Source organism: Camelus dromedarius, chromosome 12 (genome assembly GCF_036321535.1).
Source record: "Camelus dromedarius isolate mCamDro1 chromosome 12, mCamDro1.pat, whole genome shotgun sequence".
NCBI classification, from domain to species: domain Eukaryota; kingdom Metazoa; phylum Chordata; class Mammalia; order Artiodactyla; family Camelidae; genus Camelus; species Camelus dromedarius.
Window position 1 is genome coordinate 46910266 of NC_087447.1, and position 15876 is coordinate 46926141.

General features: G+C 44.7%; 1 protein-coding gene across 10 annotated transcripts in view; it reads right to left on the reverse strand.

Moving 5' to 3' along the window:
• NUMA1 (nuclear mitotic apparatus protein 1) overlaps nucleotides 1-15876 on the reverse strand; it is a 63643-nt gene that overhangs the window by 18803 nt on the left and 28964 nt on the right. For 3 of the 10 annotated variants that reach the window (XM_031460237.2, XM_031460232.2, XM_031460227.2), the window contains exons 1-6: nucleotides 14329-14494; nucleotides 9614-9687; nucleotides 5142-5227; nucleotides 1901-1980; nucleotides 756-838; nucleotides 79-159 (exon numbers count right to left, since the gene is read on the reverse strand). In XM_031460237.2, coding sequence (XP_031316097.2) covers nucleotides 79-159; nucleotides 756-838; nucleotides 1901-1980; nucleotides 5142-5227; nucleotides 9614-9655 — 372 coding nt within the window. In that variant the 5' untranslated portion in view covers nucleotides 9656-9687; nucleotides 14329-14494. Of the gene's footprint in view, nucleotides 1-78; nucleotides 160-755; nucleotides 839-1900; nucleotides 1981-5141; nucleotides 5228-9613; nucleotides 9688-14328; nucleotides 14496-14813; nucleotides 15050-15164; nucleotides 15470-15876 lie in introns of those variants that run through there. The other 7 variants (XM_031460235.2, XM_031460234.2, XM_031460231.2 and 4 more) reach the window with 5 other exon arrangements.

Sequence of the window (15876 nt, forward strand, 5' to 3'; positions counted from 1 at the left end):
TTGTTTAAAGAAAAACAAATGAGGTGAGGTAAAGCACAGGCTCAGCCTGCTGGGTGGGGTGGAGACAGAAAAGCTTACCTGAATCTTGTATTCAAACTGTTCCCAGTCCCTGGGACTTCTGGAGCTCATGGAGGAGTGGTATAAGAGCAGCATGGTCATCTAGCAGCCAAACAGGATGCAGTCACCAAGGGGGGCTGTCTCTCTTCTCAGCCCCCAGCCCCTGCCCTGCTCTAGGGACTCTGAGCCATTCAGAGACCCTTCCAAAGCTCCTAGAATTCAGCAGCCCCAGACCACTGCCCTTATGCGCACCAGGAAACACTTGATTGAGAACTCAGTGCACACTGCGCAAAAAGCTGGGTGCCAGAATTCCTGCACAACTAAATTCCTGGACTCATGGAACCCTGGGTATGAAGCTTAAGGCATCCTCTACAGGCCAGCAACAGAAGCAGAAGAGGGAATGAAGTGGACTGAACTAAGAAGAAAAATATGACAACAGCTGGGTGAGGTCTGATTCCCGCCAGGTCTCTATCAAAGCCACAGTAATGGTCTAATAAACCTCTGTGTCGTAAGGATGGGCTCCCAGTATCCTTGGCTGAATCAGTCAGTGCTTGAGCCAGGTGGCTGCCTGTTCCTACCTCTAACTGCCACAAGTCCCCGAAATAAAGCACCTACCACTTCTTCTGGGTTAAGAGAAGGCCCTGCAGGCCCCTCCAGGACCACCTCCAACTCCCACCAGTCTGGTATTCCCCAAGTACCTTGGCCAGTTCCAGCTCTGACCCCTCCATCACCTTCTGCACTGACACCAGGCATTCTGGAGAAGAGGGATGTTTTCGGTTTTCTGTAATGACAATAGTGTAAAAAACAGCGCGAACTTTCTGAGGACCATCCTACAGAGTCAGAGGAGCAGAACAGTGGTCTCTGGTGGGGCTAGGAGATACAGGGCTCCTTATTCCTACATCCTCTCTCCTATGACATACACGGTTCTACCTGAAGTTAGTTCTATCCTGGGTCAGTCCAAGGACTACAGGAATAGTTCAAGCAGAAAAAAAGCTGGGAATTCACAGCAGCTCTGGAGCATGACGTTGCACTCACCCACCCATGTACCAACTCCCACTCAGCACCAGAGATTTCAGGTCACCCTAGAGTCTCATTCCAACTGAGGTCCACAAAGGAAGCCTGCCTGCAGCTGAGTCAGTCTAGGGCTGGGGACACCTGGTTCTTATGCCGCCTGAGTGGCTGGGCTCAATTACTAACCCCTTGCTTTACCTAACTCCATTGTTGCCTTTTCTTATAATTCTCCTGACGTGGAGATGGTAGATAGTTCCCATGTCAAAGATGAGGACTGTGTCCACAGCTGTACAAGGGAGAACTGACAGGCACTGTGCCGGAGGCTTTGCATGTGTTCTTATTTACTCTACCCATCAACCTTAAAAGTAATTATCATCATCTTCATCTTCCAGACAGGGAACCTATATCCAGAAAGGTCACACAAGCAATGAGTAGAAGGGCCAAGATCTCAATCACCTATCACCTAAGCAATTAGTTCAATGTTATCTAGGGAAAATATTTTTCTTGCAAGGGGAAGAGGGTAACATGGATCCTTCTGTCTTCTTGCAGTGGGGAGAACAGGAGCCCAAGGTGATAAGTCCCCAAAACCAACTCTGTGGCTCTACCTGGATCTCAGAGATGGGCTCTGGGACTGAAGGGATGCACGTCCCTGAATGGTGCAGGCATCACCAGACCCAGGGACGCTGTCCCAGTTGTACTCATTTGTGTGGTACAGAGTGGGCAGCCTCGAGCCTTTGCTCCTCCAGACATCTGTGACCTGGTTCTTCTAGACGCCCAAATCCCAGGAGCTGAGGAAGCAGCTCCTTCCCATCTAGATAAGAAAGGTGCTTACTCTGCAGAAAACTGCACACAAATTCCAGTCTCTCTGGCACCGGATGCTGTAGCAATTGCTGCGCCTCATCAGTACCGTGGCTAGAAAAGAGCAAATATTAGGACCAGAGTATTTAGCAATCCTTCCCTCCTTGCTACTGCATTACATACCACCTTCCCATCCCTTCAGGTTTGGTCTGTGCTGTATCAGGGAGAGAACCAGACCAGATGCTGAAAGCAGGGGAGAGGATACTGAGAAACCATGTGCCCAGAAGAAACTGTATGGTGGGTGAGGACTTGAGGCATGAGGTCCTCCTGGAAAAGGTGGCACTCTGCCAACCCATTTGTGAGTATCAAAAAGCTCTCCCCAGAGGAGATGGAGGCAGCACAGATGAATGGGCAGCTAAGGTGGAAAGTCTGGAATGGGTCAAGTGTAACAAGGTCAGGATGCCTGGGAACATGGCTAATGAGTGAGAGAGGACTATGGAAAGGGAAAAACAGATCCAAGAACTGAAAGAACAGGAGGGAACAGGCTCTGAAGTAACAGGGAAAAGTTCAACATATACTAGGCTGAAGGCTGAGGTGGCTAAAGCCTCCAAGAGGCCAGGCCAAAGAACAATCTCTTAATTTGTGCGTGGCTTTTGCCGTGCTTGTTTAAGTGGAAAGGCAAGCAAAGTGCGGAGAGCAATGAGGGCAGGGAGGCAGCAGGGGGAGCTCTCACACAGCCCAAGCCCCTGGGCCCTGACTGCTCAGCCTAAGTGCAGTTTCATTTTCAGAAAGCTGACTTCTCTGTCTCGGCTACGGCTGAAGATACTGATTAAAAGGCCTCCTGTTCCTCAGAACCCAAATCTCTGAGTTTCAATTAACTTTCTAGAACCCTTCATTGCCAGATATCCTGCAAAGCACAAGAAGCATCCAAGCCAGACCACGAGACTAGCTTCTTCCATCTCCCACATGATTACAAAGGCTTCTTCCAAGTGAACCCCCTGACAAGAAGCAGTCTGAGTAGCTGGTCTGTGATTAGGGACACTTAAAAAGTCTTTGAGAGATGCTCACCTCCTCACAAATTCCTGAAATAGCCGTATTCCCTACCGCCCCCTTCACCGAATCTGTAATGTTGTGACATCTTGCCTCAGCATAGAGTAGTGATTTACCTAAATGTATTCCATTAGATAAAAATAAACAGAGCTCTTGGGTTAAATGTTTCAGAAATATTGGGTTAAATCAAACATTTTCTAAAGATGATGATATAACATGCATTATTTCCTAAACCTAGTGGACCACAAAACCTCTCTTTTCCCACCAAATCCCTGGGATACGTACAGTTGCATGGAACATGCTTTGGAAAATGTTGGTCTTGGAGAAATTCAGCCCATCCTTTAAGACTGCATTCAAGTCTCATTCTCTGGCAGGAAGCCATCTAGAACCACTGCTAATTACGTCTCCCCTCATCTCCTCCTGTAGAAATTCCTACAACACTCATGGATACAAGTGCATCATTTATAACTGACCACTGTGTGAGCTGAAAGCTAGGAATATAGCAGATGCCAAGTTGCTGAGTACACATGGACGGACAGACAGGTGAAGGATGCTTTTTACTGGGAAGAGCAGAGGTCAGTGTCAGTAAGACAAATGTCAGGGCTTTAAGTTTTCTGGGAAAATGCCTCCGCTAAATTTGCTATGCAAGTCTCAGAGATATCAAAGAGATGGGATACCCTTTTTCCTTCAGGCTATTCACACTCAGAAAAGCAGAAAGGGAAACTTGTCAGAGAGGTCAACTCTAATTGATTTTCTCAGAAGGCCAAATGGCCAAAGAACAAGCTCTTGTTCAATTCCCACAGCTTCTATCTGCCACAAACGCTGCCATCCTCCACTGCTTTTCCCTGAAAACCAGGCACCTGATTTCGGTTAGCAATAGTAGGAGCATCAGAAATTAAACAGCCAGAACACATTCACCAAGAACGTCTGTTTTTCCCAAAGGAAGTTGGTCTGCATTGTCCTGGATCTGAGATGGAGATCAAGGTTAACCTGGCATTTCAACAGCCCCTCCCTACAACACACACACACACACACACACACACACACACACACACACACACACACACTCACTCTCTCTCTCTCTCTCTCTCTCTCTCTCTCTCCCTCCCCGCCCCTTCGCCTCTCTCTTCTACTCAGCACCTCAGCAGCTCAGGAAGCACCTTAGAAAACAACTTGGAAAATGGGCATCTTGAATTTCTGACCCTCCCTTTGAAAATTTCCCACCAGGTTATAAAACTACAGTAGTTAAACCAAGAACATAGATCATTACCCCTGGACACATCTACTGCTCTTGTCATCAGGCCAAGGAAATTTGTCTCCTTAAAAGCAAAAGCTCCTTGATCAATTCTTAAGTCCAAAAAAAGCATGCTGCACCCTACTGTATGTTACAACTTGAGGCTGTCTCACCTAGCTGCCTCTATTTTAATGATGTTAAAATTAAACTGTAGGTTAGGTATTGCCTGCCTAATGTTGTACTGGGCATTGATGTTAATTGTCTAGATCTATTACTTTCATCAGGGTTTGCAGAATGTTGATTTATAGGTGGTGCATAACTCCACCTATGAAGTATTCTTGAAAAAAATCTTAGGCTAATTAAGTTTAGATTTAATCACCAGTTTACAGGCAATGGGGGGAAAAAGAAGAACAAGTTAAGCAGTATCATGATGATGCAATTAACAAAAGTCAGAATTTAGGCAGTTCTATGGGATAAAAAAAAAAGGAGTGGGGTATGGAGGTAGAAATGAGTAGGAAGTAATACTGGTAGGAGGAGATGGGCCCCTGATGAAAGCTCTTGAATACCACAGCTAAACAGTTTTAATTTCAACCTCCTAACAGCAAAGAGTCACTGAGGTCCAACAGCTCTGGAGCACCACGATGAAAGCAGGATGGAGAAAGGTTGCCGAGATCACATGTACAGGAATACCCTGGAATAAGGATAGGTCAGAGCCCCAGAGCAGGCTCCCAGAATACTGTGAGAGCATGGAGACTTGAAGGCACAAGAGTGAGGAAGCCTTAGGATGAGACAAGAGTGAAACCTCCCCCGTAGAGACACACAGTGACTGAAGGATGAGTTCTTGCCTCTGGGTCCCACCCTGGCTTACGATATCCCAATCGCGCCTGTGTTTTCTGGTCATAGTTGTCTGCAAGGAAAGGGAGTAAACGCAGTCCCCACCCCGGCATGCAGCTTCACTGAGAGGCTGAAGAGGAATGTGTTACAAACTCACATGCTGTCAATGATCTTGATGAAGACACTGCAGTCCTGGAGCTGAAGCACAGCCTGCACTGGGTCAGCCACACGCAGACTGTTCACCTGTGACACAAAAGGAAAAGCCTGGTGAACCCAGCGTAGGTACAAGAAGCACTGTGTGTCACTCCTTTCCCTAGATATTGACAATTCTGCTTGCGAGTGCCTACAGCTGTAGCTAATGGAATGAAGAAACAGGTGATTCTAGGACTATTAATTCCAGCAAAGGAATGCTGCTGCACCCAAACATCCACTGACAGCCACCTGAATGCTGCCATAAGAGTCCTTCCTTTGGCTTCAACTAAATAAGACCTTAAATTCTCCTAGGATGTTCCAGCACTTGGGATATACCTTAAACATAATTAGGCATAAAATTGTTCTAGGATATACTGATAGTTTGTAGAAGAAACTCATACCACCATTGCCTCTAGAGAGAAGAATTTGATGGCTGGGAGTCAGAGGTGGGAAAAAGAAAGGCTTTTTATATTTTACAGCCGTTTGTATCTCTTGAATATTTACACTGTAAACCTTTGTGGCTCAAACTTTCACATTATAGCCCTTTTTATATCTTTTGAATTTTGAAATATTGATTCAAAATTTAGCTTAAATATTACACGTATTTTATACACTCCCACCCAGATATAAAATCTTGTTATTAATGCATTTTAAAATTCTTTCCAGACATAAAACTTTGGCTAAGGCAGGGAGAAATAATGGCGGAACAAAATAATAAAGAAAAAAGGAGGGAGGAAGGGAAAAAAGAGCTAGGAACCCCAAAGAAAAACTTATCAATTCTGATTCAATCGTACGTTCCCTTTTTTTGCCTTCAGACAGGCATTCATCTAAATCAGTCTTTACCACTAGAAAGTTCACCAGCAGTCACATGCAAATGAATCAGATACATAGGTTATTCAACAAGCATCTATGGCTGCCTTCTAGAGGAAAACCTCATGAGTTCCAAAGGTACCAAGTTCAGAAGCCTGGGTGGAAGTTTACCTTTGTATTACCTTATTAGGAAGGAAAGGTTTGCTAAGTCAATCCCATATGCAGGACAGAGGGAAGACAGAGATATTCTACTTTACAAGGTATTTTAAAAAAACCTCAGAATAGTGGTTATGTGCAAATGAGTAGATTCTATCGCTTATAAGTGTGCTTCTTTATTTTTTAATTAAAGTATAGTTAATGTACAATGGTGTGTTAGTTTCAAGTGTACAGCACAGTGGTTCAGTATTTTTGAAAATTATATTCCATTATAGGTTTTTACAGTTATAATGGGTATAACTCCCTCTGCCATACAGTAAATCCTTGTTGCTTATCTATTTTATATATAGTAGTTTGTATCTGTTAATCTCATACCCCTAATTTATCTCTTCCCCTTAAATGTGCTCTTTCAAAGGAACTGGGCTCGGGGCTCCCAGACAAGGATTCAGAGTCCAGCTCCTCCACTAACTTGCCAAGAACCTTTGTTACCAACTTTCTTTCTATACCTATCTTCTCACTTGTCAAATGGATGGAATCCCCACCTTATCTACCTTAAGGGATCAGTGTGTGTTCAAGTGGGACTGTGGATGCAAGAACACGTTAAAAAAATAAAAGTACTAAATGCAAAGCACTATTATGGTTAATAAAATTAAAATAATGAAGTAGATCTAGCAAAATTTCTACTTCTTAGTAGTTAAATTAGCTGCCTGCTCTGGAGGACAAAAGGATTAAAAAAAAATCAGTGATTCAGCTACGGAAACTATAGTATTTACTTCCATTAAATACTTTTATATTAAGAATACTTTCTAGATAAATCTAAATTAAAATAGGTTGAAAGTAAAAAAGTTTTTAAAGAGTGGACTATAGGGGGGTTACAGCTCAGTGGTAGAGTTCGTGCCTAGCATGCACGAGGTCCTGGGTTCAATACCCAATCCCTCCATTAAAAAAAAAAGATAATAATTAAATAAATAAACCTAATTACCTCTCCCCTAACAAAAACAAGTAAATAAAAAGATAAAATTTTTAAAAAGAGTGGAATATAAAATATGACCTTTCATTGGAGTCTTAAAGATAATAATTTATATCATCTTTGGGGGGGGACTAAATCTTATTAGAAAAGACCAGTGAGAATTCTCTAGGAAGATTCTGAATATTCCAGGCCAAGGTCCTTCTCTACCTGCTGAAAATGAAGAGACTGCCAAGACTTAAGCATCCCAAAATCATTTTCTTTTAATACCTGCAATCTAGGTAAAACATTCAAGGACTGTGAATGCTTGTTCACTAACAAGATTGAAAAAAAAAAAAAAATACCAGGAGAAGGGTATAAGCTCAGTGGTAGAGTGCATGTTTAGCATGCGTGAAGTCCTGGGTTCAAGCTCTAGTACCTCCATTAAAATAATAATAAATGAATAAATAAACCTAATTACCCCTCAAAAAACAGAAAAAAATCATACCAGCTAGCTGATTTAAAGTTACCTAAGGAATCTAGATTCATCTCATACCAGTTAAGTAATAATCCAGCAACTGTTTCTTTCATGAAAATAAAAATGTATTTTCTTCCTGTGCATTATTTTGCTCTCAAAAGAGAAATCATTTGAAAGTTGAGGAACTGGAGAAGCTCTTTCATCTCTTGTCAGGGTATAAAATGTGAGTGAAGGCTGAGCTCACTCAAGAACCCAGGAGCTGCCTGTAAGGTTTTCAGGGTCATTTAAGGTTGTTGAATCTTAAAGTTCCCCATTCTCTGTAACAATTTGTTCACTATGATTACTGGATACAGAATAATTTCAACCCAGATTTTAAGTTAAATGAAATATACATTTATTTTTACATTATAAAATAAATTACTGAAAATCTGGGGGGGAAAAACATTTTTTCCAGTATTTTCAACACATGCACTTTTAGCATTTTCATTTTACTTCCTTCTAGTCTTTCTTCCTAGGTTATTTTTTAAAAATCACAGCTGTGATTATCACGTGCGTATGCTTGTGTGTGCTCTATGCCACTCTTCTCACTAACATAACAAGCATCATTTCATGTAGTTAGTGTCATAAAATCCATTTTAGCTGCCTAACTTGTTTAAACTGAAAAATTATATGCAAATAAATTATATGCAACTATATCTTAATATACTAATGCATGTTCATTGTGATTTTTGAGAAAAGTATATAAGTATCTGCTGTTAAATAAAACTAGTCTTGTATGTGTTCTTCTCTGTAAAGGTAGTAGTCACTATAAAAACAAGTCTAGGACCAAAATAATAAACTGATAAAACAATGTGGTTAAAAGGTCCCCTAATACTCAGTTAATTCAGTGAACCAGACATACAGATATACCCCAACCAGCCTTTTCTTGGGACTGAGAGGAGGATAGGGACAAGATAATGTTTCTAACCCAGAAACACTGAAATGTAAGTATAAAATATAAATATACCCATTTTAAACTATACAACTAAAATTTGCATCTATTTCAGAAACTGAAGACTAAGAATACACATTTTGTACATTAAACACGTATTCCTGACTAAAGATTTGAAAGTGATTAAAGACAATGTCTTATTAAATCCACCCTACTTGGAAATTAAAAATTTTCCTTAAAATAGTCCATAATTTTTAAGTTGGCTCTTTAACTGGCCCTAACTGATTAGTAGTCAGGGTGACTACAAAATACCCTGTGCCAAATAGCACGCCCAGGCAATATTTCTATAGTTAAGTGTTTTTTACACACATTATCTCATTATCCTTATAATAACTCCATGAGGCATTACTATTACTTTTATTATTATTATCTCCATTTTTAAAATGATGTGCTAAGAGGCTAAGTAACTTGTCTTGGGTCACACAGACACATCAGAGCAGTGATTCTAAGCAGAGTTATCTGAACTTAAGGCTCATGCATGTCATGTCACCATCACCATCTGTGGCCTCTTCTGTTTCTCTGTAGCTTTAAGTTCCCAATGCTCAGTATTATTTTTTCATTGGCCATAGTCTTAGGCAGAAGTACATGAAAAGACCTAGCAGAAGGATTTTGGTGAAGTGATCAAGAAGGCACCAGGAGGTCAATGGAAGCTGACAGAAAGACAGTAAAGAAAGCAAGGAGAACCTTGCCCTGAGATTAAAGGCCTTTCAAGACTAAAGTCCTTACACGTCAGTGAAATTCAGTGTCAACTCGATTTCAGAAAAATGCACAAGGAGCAAATGAAGATGGGTTTCCATGCTGTTCTACAGCCACCCTTCCCATGACTAAAAGGGAATATATACATCAGAGAAGCCTTTTCTAAACTACACAAGTTGAGTCATGGACCACTTGTCAGCAACAATATCAGCAGAAATCATAAAAGTTAAAAACTCAGAGAAAAGGCAAAGGAAAACTGAATTTCCCTTGTCTATCTGGAGAGAAGACTCTACATAGCCCTGGCCCCAGGAAAACTTTTCTGGAGAAGGATGGCAGACAAAGGAGAGGAAGACCACTCACCCAAGACAGGAGTGCAGCCACCCGGGTGGCATGGAGCGTCATCTTGGTAAAAGCAGAAAGTCACCCCAATGCACCTGGAACCCAAGAGAAGAACAGTTAATTGTATCAGATATCCATGATGAAGGAAGAGAGGGAAATGGTTCCATTTACCGGCTCTGAACACTTTTAAATAAATCACTCTTTACTCAGCACTTAATCCACCAGGGCATGATGGGAGTTTTTAGAGATCTCAGAGTACACATCAAAATTACTCTAAAACTTAACCATGTCAGCTGACAGCAAAGAATCCTGCATTTAATTCAATGCGCACAAGCTATACATACAATCTTTTTGTCCCACAGAATATACAACATTCAAAGTTGGCCTTCAATCCTGCTCTTTGGGACATGGTGTCCTTAAAACATGGTACAAACATGGTTTTTCAGACATATCTAGGTCTGAATGCTGATTCCATGTCACCATGGTCTTGTGACCTTGGACAAGTAACGTAACTTCTTTTAGACTCAGTTTCCTCATTTGTAAAATGGGATCCACAAAAACCTCTCTGGGTTACTGCGATGCTTCAAGATAAAGCAAATAGCACAGTCCCTGGGATACGGGAGGTATTCAATAAATGATCACTGTTTTGAAGCAAAAAGGTTGACTTCTGGCTCTCTCTGCAGGTACCCAAACTCTACCCAATTAACAGTAACCAAGTTCTGGGGGAAACCTCTTCACATTCTGGATTTTTATATCCCCCAAAGAAATGTCAAAGATATGGTTCAAATGAGGGCCCGGATGAAACCAAATTCAATTCTGGCAGAGGTCCCACAGGATATTTAATGAGACATTAGGTACTTGTCCTGGTAGTCTTTCTCCCAATTTCCCTTCCCAGTGGGAATCACCCATTTGCCTGCCAACCTGCCCAAGAGACTAGAGACCTGGTGACTAAATATTCTGTAACACCTCCAAGCAGCCCCCATAATTCCCACAAATCTTCATGAGAGCAATCAGCCCCTGCTCTCCTCCTCCTGCCATAGGTGTACTCAGTCTGTCGTGACTCTAGAAGGAGGAACAAGAGCCACATCACCTATAACTCTCCCCACACATCAGCATCTCCAAGGTGTGGGTTCTGTGGAACCAATATTTGCTAAGCACTTTCTGTATACAAAGTGCTGGGTATAAGAAAGACATCATTCTTGTCCATAAGGTGCTCACTGTCTAGTAGGGGAAAGAGATAAATAAATCTGATAATCCATTCCCTATCATCTCTTAAGCCTTCCTATGCAAGTGTACTCTGCTTATCAACCAACCAAAAAAGTTATTTTCTTAGTCCTTACATAGGTCCATCCTGTGCTGGAAGCTATGTGGGAAATGGGAGACAATGACAAAGTCTCTGCCTTTGAGGGGCTTACAATAGGGTGAGGAGTAAAATTAAACATACAAGAAGCAGTAAATAATAGAAGAAAATAATTAAATGCTAAATGTAGCTAAATGCTAATTATAATTGCTTCTTGACCCTGCAAAACCCAATGCGATTCCACCTATCATACCAACGTCACAGCCTTGGAAATGAGCCAATTCACCTAGGCTTTCGCAAAAGCAAGTGAAGTGGTTAAAGGAGTTCTCAGGAAAGAGAGAATCTAAGGGACCCAAGTGTTCCTCAGTCTTAGATGATAGTCACCCAACATGGCCTATCTATGGGCACTGACTACCTAGCTTCCTAGGTAAGATGAAGACAGGATGAAGGCAGATGGGCCTCAACTACTGCACTGCAAAACCTAAAGTTTGGACAACCTAAAGTTAGAAGGACCACGCTTGGTACTTGTAGTGAAGGTGGCAATGTCCAAATGCTTTACTGTGACTTCTTTAAAGAAAGAAAAAAAAAAGGTCTGAGCTATTCAGGAACAAGGGAAATGAAGCCCAGATCACCTTCTTTTTATCCCCACTGCTGCCTCTAGACTTGCTGTCCTTTTGGTGAGAACCAAAACTTTAGTCAGAAATTTTATTTGCAACCGGAGGCAAATCTTGCTCCCTCTGAGAGATTCCACAGCTGTGTTGCTAAAAATGACCTGAGGTTTAACCAACCTCTTCCCTTCATCTCAGAGGCAAAACATAAAACCCTCATCTCCTCCCAGGGGAGCCTGTCTAAAACTAGTTCCACTGCTCAGGAAAATTGGTGTCAAGGCCAAATGCCTTCTTCTGTGCTCCCCAGGCATAGGAACAGGCAGAATCCAATACTCAACATGAAGGAAAACCTTATCAGCTCAAAGCCCATAAAGGAGCACTTTCTCAGAGACAGGACACTGGGGTGAAAGCCTTTAGGACAACCCAGCCATTCACTCTTCAATGAATGACAAGCCAGTGGCACAGCTAGTTAGTCCTCAGCACTGGGACTACAGCTTTAAGCAAGCCTTGGCTGGAAACCCGAGGGCTCCCAGCCAGAGCACCATCCTCCCCACCCTCCCCCTGAAATCTGAGGCAGGCCCCACCCAGAAGACTGGGTGATGGTGATGGAAAAACAGATCCCCGCGATTGTAGCCTAGAACCATTTCACAGAAGGATCTGCTAATATCCACCCCAACTCGATCAGGCAACACCCCCCACCCCACTCTCCAGACCCCCAAACCCCCAACAAACAAAATTTCAAAATGCAGGCTCCTCTGTGGACACCTTCAGAGTTCCTATCTACCTGTTTCTTTGAAAAGAAGTGAACCCAGAACCCAAAACAGAAGCTTTACAGAGCTGATAAAGCACCTTCATTTTTTCTCTGGGCTAAAGAAGGAACCAAGACACAGAAGAAGCTGCCTTATAAACTAAAGGCCTTGCATCCTTTTTACATTTCAAAACGGACATAATGCAACTCCTTCACATCAGGACCAATTCCCACATTTATAGTAGCCCCTTTATGTTTCCAGAGAAGATATATCAGGACAAGGAAAGTGACACTCAAGAGATACACCATCACTGGGCCTGCACCCTCTCTGGGTCTTAAAGAGTTAAAACCTAGCCCTGGTTTCCTACCAGGACTGAAGCTAATGAAAACCACCTGCTCAGATGCAAGGACCAAGACTGGAGGGTCAGGTTGCTGAGCTCTGGGGTCTATTCTGGAAAAGCTTCAGTTTTAAACACTGACCAAGCGATAGGCCAAAGGCCAGAAGGTCTGAGTCGTGGCAGCACTGTTCTCCTTACCCCATCCCCTAGTCTGGGTGCCAGCTCCTTTTGAGACCACCTCTTAGCCACTTACTGTCCTCCTGAACACCGGCCCTGCTCCAAGATAACACCAAAGTGACCTTTGGTCCCAGACAGCTACAGAACTATACTGATCACTCAGCTCACGGGCCCTGACCTCTGCTGGACTGTCAGTCTTTTAGGTGCTAGCTCACAGTCCCAGAATTTCAGGGCTCAAAGCCCACACAAACTCCCTCTTCAAAGGGTCCTGCCCCAAGACCTGACCCCTCTCTACTCCATGATTCCCAAGGCCCACAGTCTCACAGCTCATAAGGGAAATAGCTGTCCCAACTGTGTACCCATGCTCAATGGCAAGATTTACCGCTTACCCTGACAGCCTGTCTGCCTGTAGCCATAAGAATTCCAAGCTACATAAGCCTTTCTAGAAGAGATAATACACCCCACCAGTGAGAGAGTCCCCACGTCCAAACAGTGAACACCCTGATCTTGAGGGTGTTCCTCATCCTCTGATAGGTCAGGAGGCACAGGCAAGCAAGTACCTAGACCCCATCTGGTAGGTCACCCCCAGAGCGGCCCAGCAAAGGCCTCATCATAAAGAACAGAATAGGAAATATCTTGCTAGTATATCCCCTGGCTCAGAGGAGGCAGAAGGCCCCAAAACCAGCAGCTCTAAGAGAAGCCAATGAGGGAAAAACACAATTCTTCTCAATTCCTGGGGAGTCCTGAGCAGGCTGTCTTGCCCAAGTCCAAAGGGGTTTCTCTGTACCCCTGCGGGTCGGGGCAAACCAGCTTGCTGGGTGTATTCCCTGGGACCCCTAAGGGGCTCACTGTGGACTCAGGCCTACCCCCTCTTTACACAGACCACCCCCTCTGTGTAGCCTAGAATTTGGCCCGGAGCCCTGGTGAGGAACAAGGGAAAGACTGCAAGGGAAACCAAGATTTCCCTGGTTTCTTAAAGGTAGCTTACTACTACTTGCCCTTCCCCCCATGTTCTGTAGTGTCTAGATCAGAAGGATGTGGGCAAAAGGGTTGCAATCATGAACCAGACCTGGGGCCTGCAGCCACACACTGCACACACACACACTCAAGTCCACTCTAGCAGTTCATCAGCACCTGCCCCCACTGCTGTATTCACACACCCAGTTCCCTATCAGCTGAAAAAATGAACCTTTTTTACTCCCCACCACTGCATACACACCCAGGCCTCACTTGGGAATGGAGACGCTCTCCTGAGCTGTCTACAGCGCAACGTGCAGGCACACACGCTCTCCCCCTCTGAACAAAAACACGCTGACATCTACGCTAGGGGGAAAGAAAGCAACCCTTTGCTCTGAAAGGCGCCAACTCCCGGATGTTGGCAAGCTCTGCTCCTAGCGCCTGTTTCTGAGTGTTTACTTGCTTTCCCTCTCCTCTCCCTCCCCTTCAAGGATGGCGCAGGAAAGGGAGGTGGGGGGGAGAGTCCACCGCACCCCCTCGTCCATGTTTGAACAAAAACCCAGAGAAACAGTGAGGGAGGAAAAGTCTCAGTGCAGGGGGGGCCTTACCAGACTCCCAAAGCCACACGTATCTACAGGTTTTAATCCGCCATTAGCATTTAAATCTTGAAAGGAGAGGAGGGAGAGGGGGCTAGTGGAAAGTAACCCCACACACAAAAGAAAAGTTGTTGGTTTTCTTCTCAGTCAGCCTGGCAGGAGCGATCTTCCTGGCTGACAGCCAGAAGTGCGTCACAGCCAGGAGTCTGCTTTCTTTAAAGGCACAGCAAGCTTCCGCGATCTGGGAGCATAGGCAAAGCAGGGACCCTTCAGCAAGGGGGGAGGGGTGGCAGTCGGGGGCAAGGAAGGAGGGGGCACTGGAGCACTGGAGAGGAAGGGCTGCTGCAAAGGCTTGGCCCGAAAACAAGAGACTAGGAGGGACGCAAGGGGGGCAGGAGCAGGCAGACAAAAATACTGAACTGCAACAGTGGCAAGAGCCAAAGCAAACTGTGGCATAAACACACAAAACACATCTCACAGCGGCCTGCCTGACAAACCTGATATCCCTCGGACACTCCCCCTTCTCTCTTTTAAGACAGCAGTGACAGCTTGTCCATCTCTGGCCAGCAGCGGAAGGGAAGGCCACGGGGTGCCTTGATGATTAGATCTGCCCTGCCTGGCGGCGAGCAGGGCAAAAAAGGAAGACCCCGTAATAGAGGCTTTGGAGAGCCAGCAAGACGCAGGCCCTTTTAAACGGGGACAGCTTCCTGCCGGCTCCAGGGCGGGCCGCGTCTGTAAGCACTCACAAGCGCCGCACACAAAGCGCCGGCCTCCTTGCGCGGGCGCCGCCTGCCCTGGGACATGGCCGCCCCCAAGCCCATTCCCCGAGGGAATCTCTCCAGCCGTACCTTCTGCGTGGCTAGGCCAGGCCGCTGCGCTGCGCCCGCTCCTCCCCCTCGGCCACCCAAACAAGGAGCCGGGGCTGACTGCGGCCCCGGAGCGCGGGCCTGCGCGGTCCTGTCCGGGTGGCTGCGCGCTATTGTCGACTGTGGAATGGCCGCCAAAATCCCAGCTGTGCTGCCAGAACCTAATCCCCTGTTCCGCTGAGCATTTGTGGGGAGGGGCTGAGGGGCCAGGGCACAGGACTTGGTGCGGCAGGCACAGGCTGAAGTCCCTGAACAGACACAGGCACTGGGACCCATCAGCAGAGCCTACAGGCTCGGCAGAGCCTCCATGTCCGAAAAGAAAAGATGTCTGCCTCTCAGAAAACCAAACCACAGGGTTTCCACCTGCTAAGTAGTGACCCTCACCAATACCACAACAGAAACCCATCAGTAATCAGGAAGCCCCTCACCGACTTTCACTTACACCACAAACATTTATTAAGCACTTAGTACATGCAAGGTACTGCTGTAGGACATTAGAGAGAGTATACAGAGATGAATTAAACCCAGCATCTACACTGAAGTAGGTTATAATCCCACAGGAGACAAGAAATGACTCCAAATTATATCTCAAGACAGTATGTGCTCTCACAAAAAGATATAACATTTTTAACTAGTTGAGAATAGGGAAGGATTAAGAAAACAAAGTGATATTTTAATTTAATCTTAAAACACA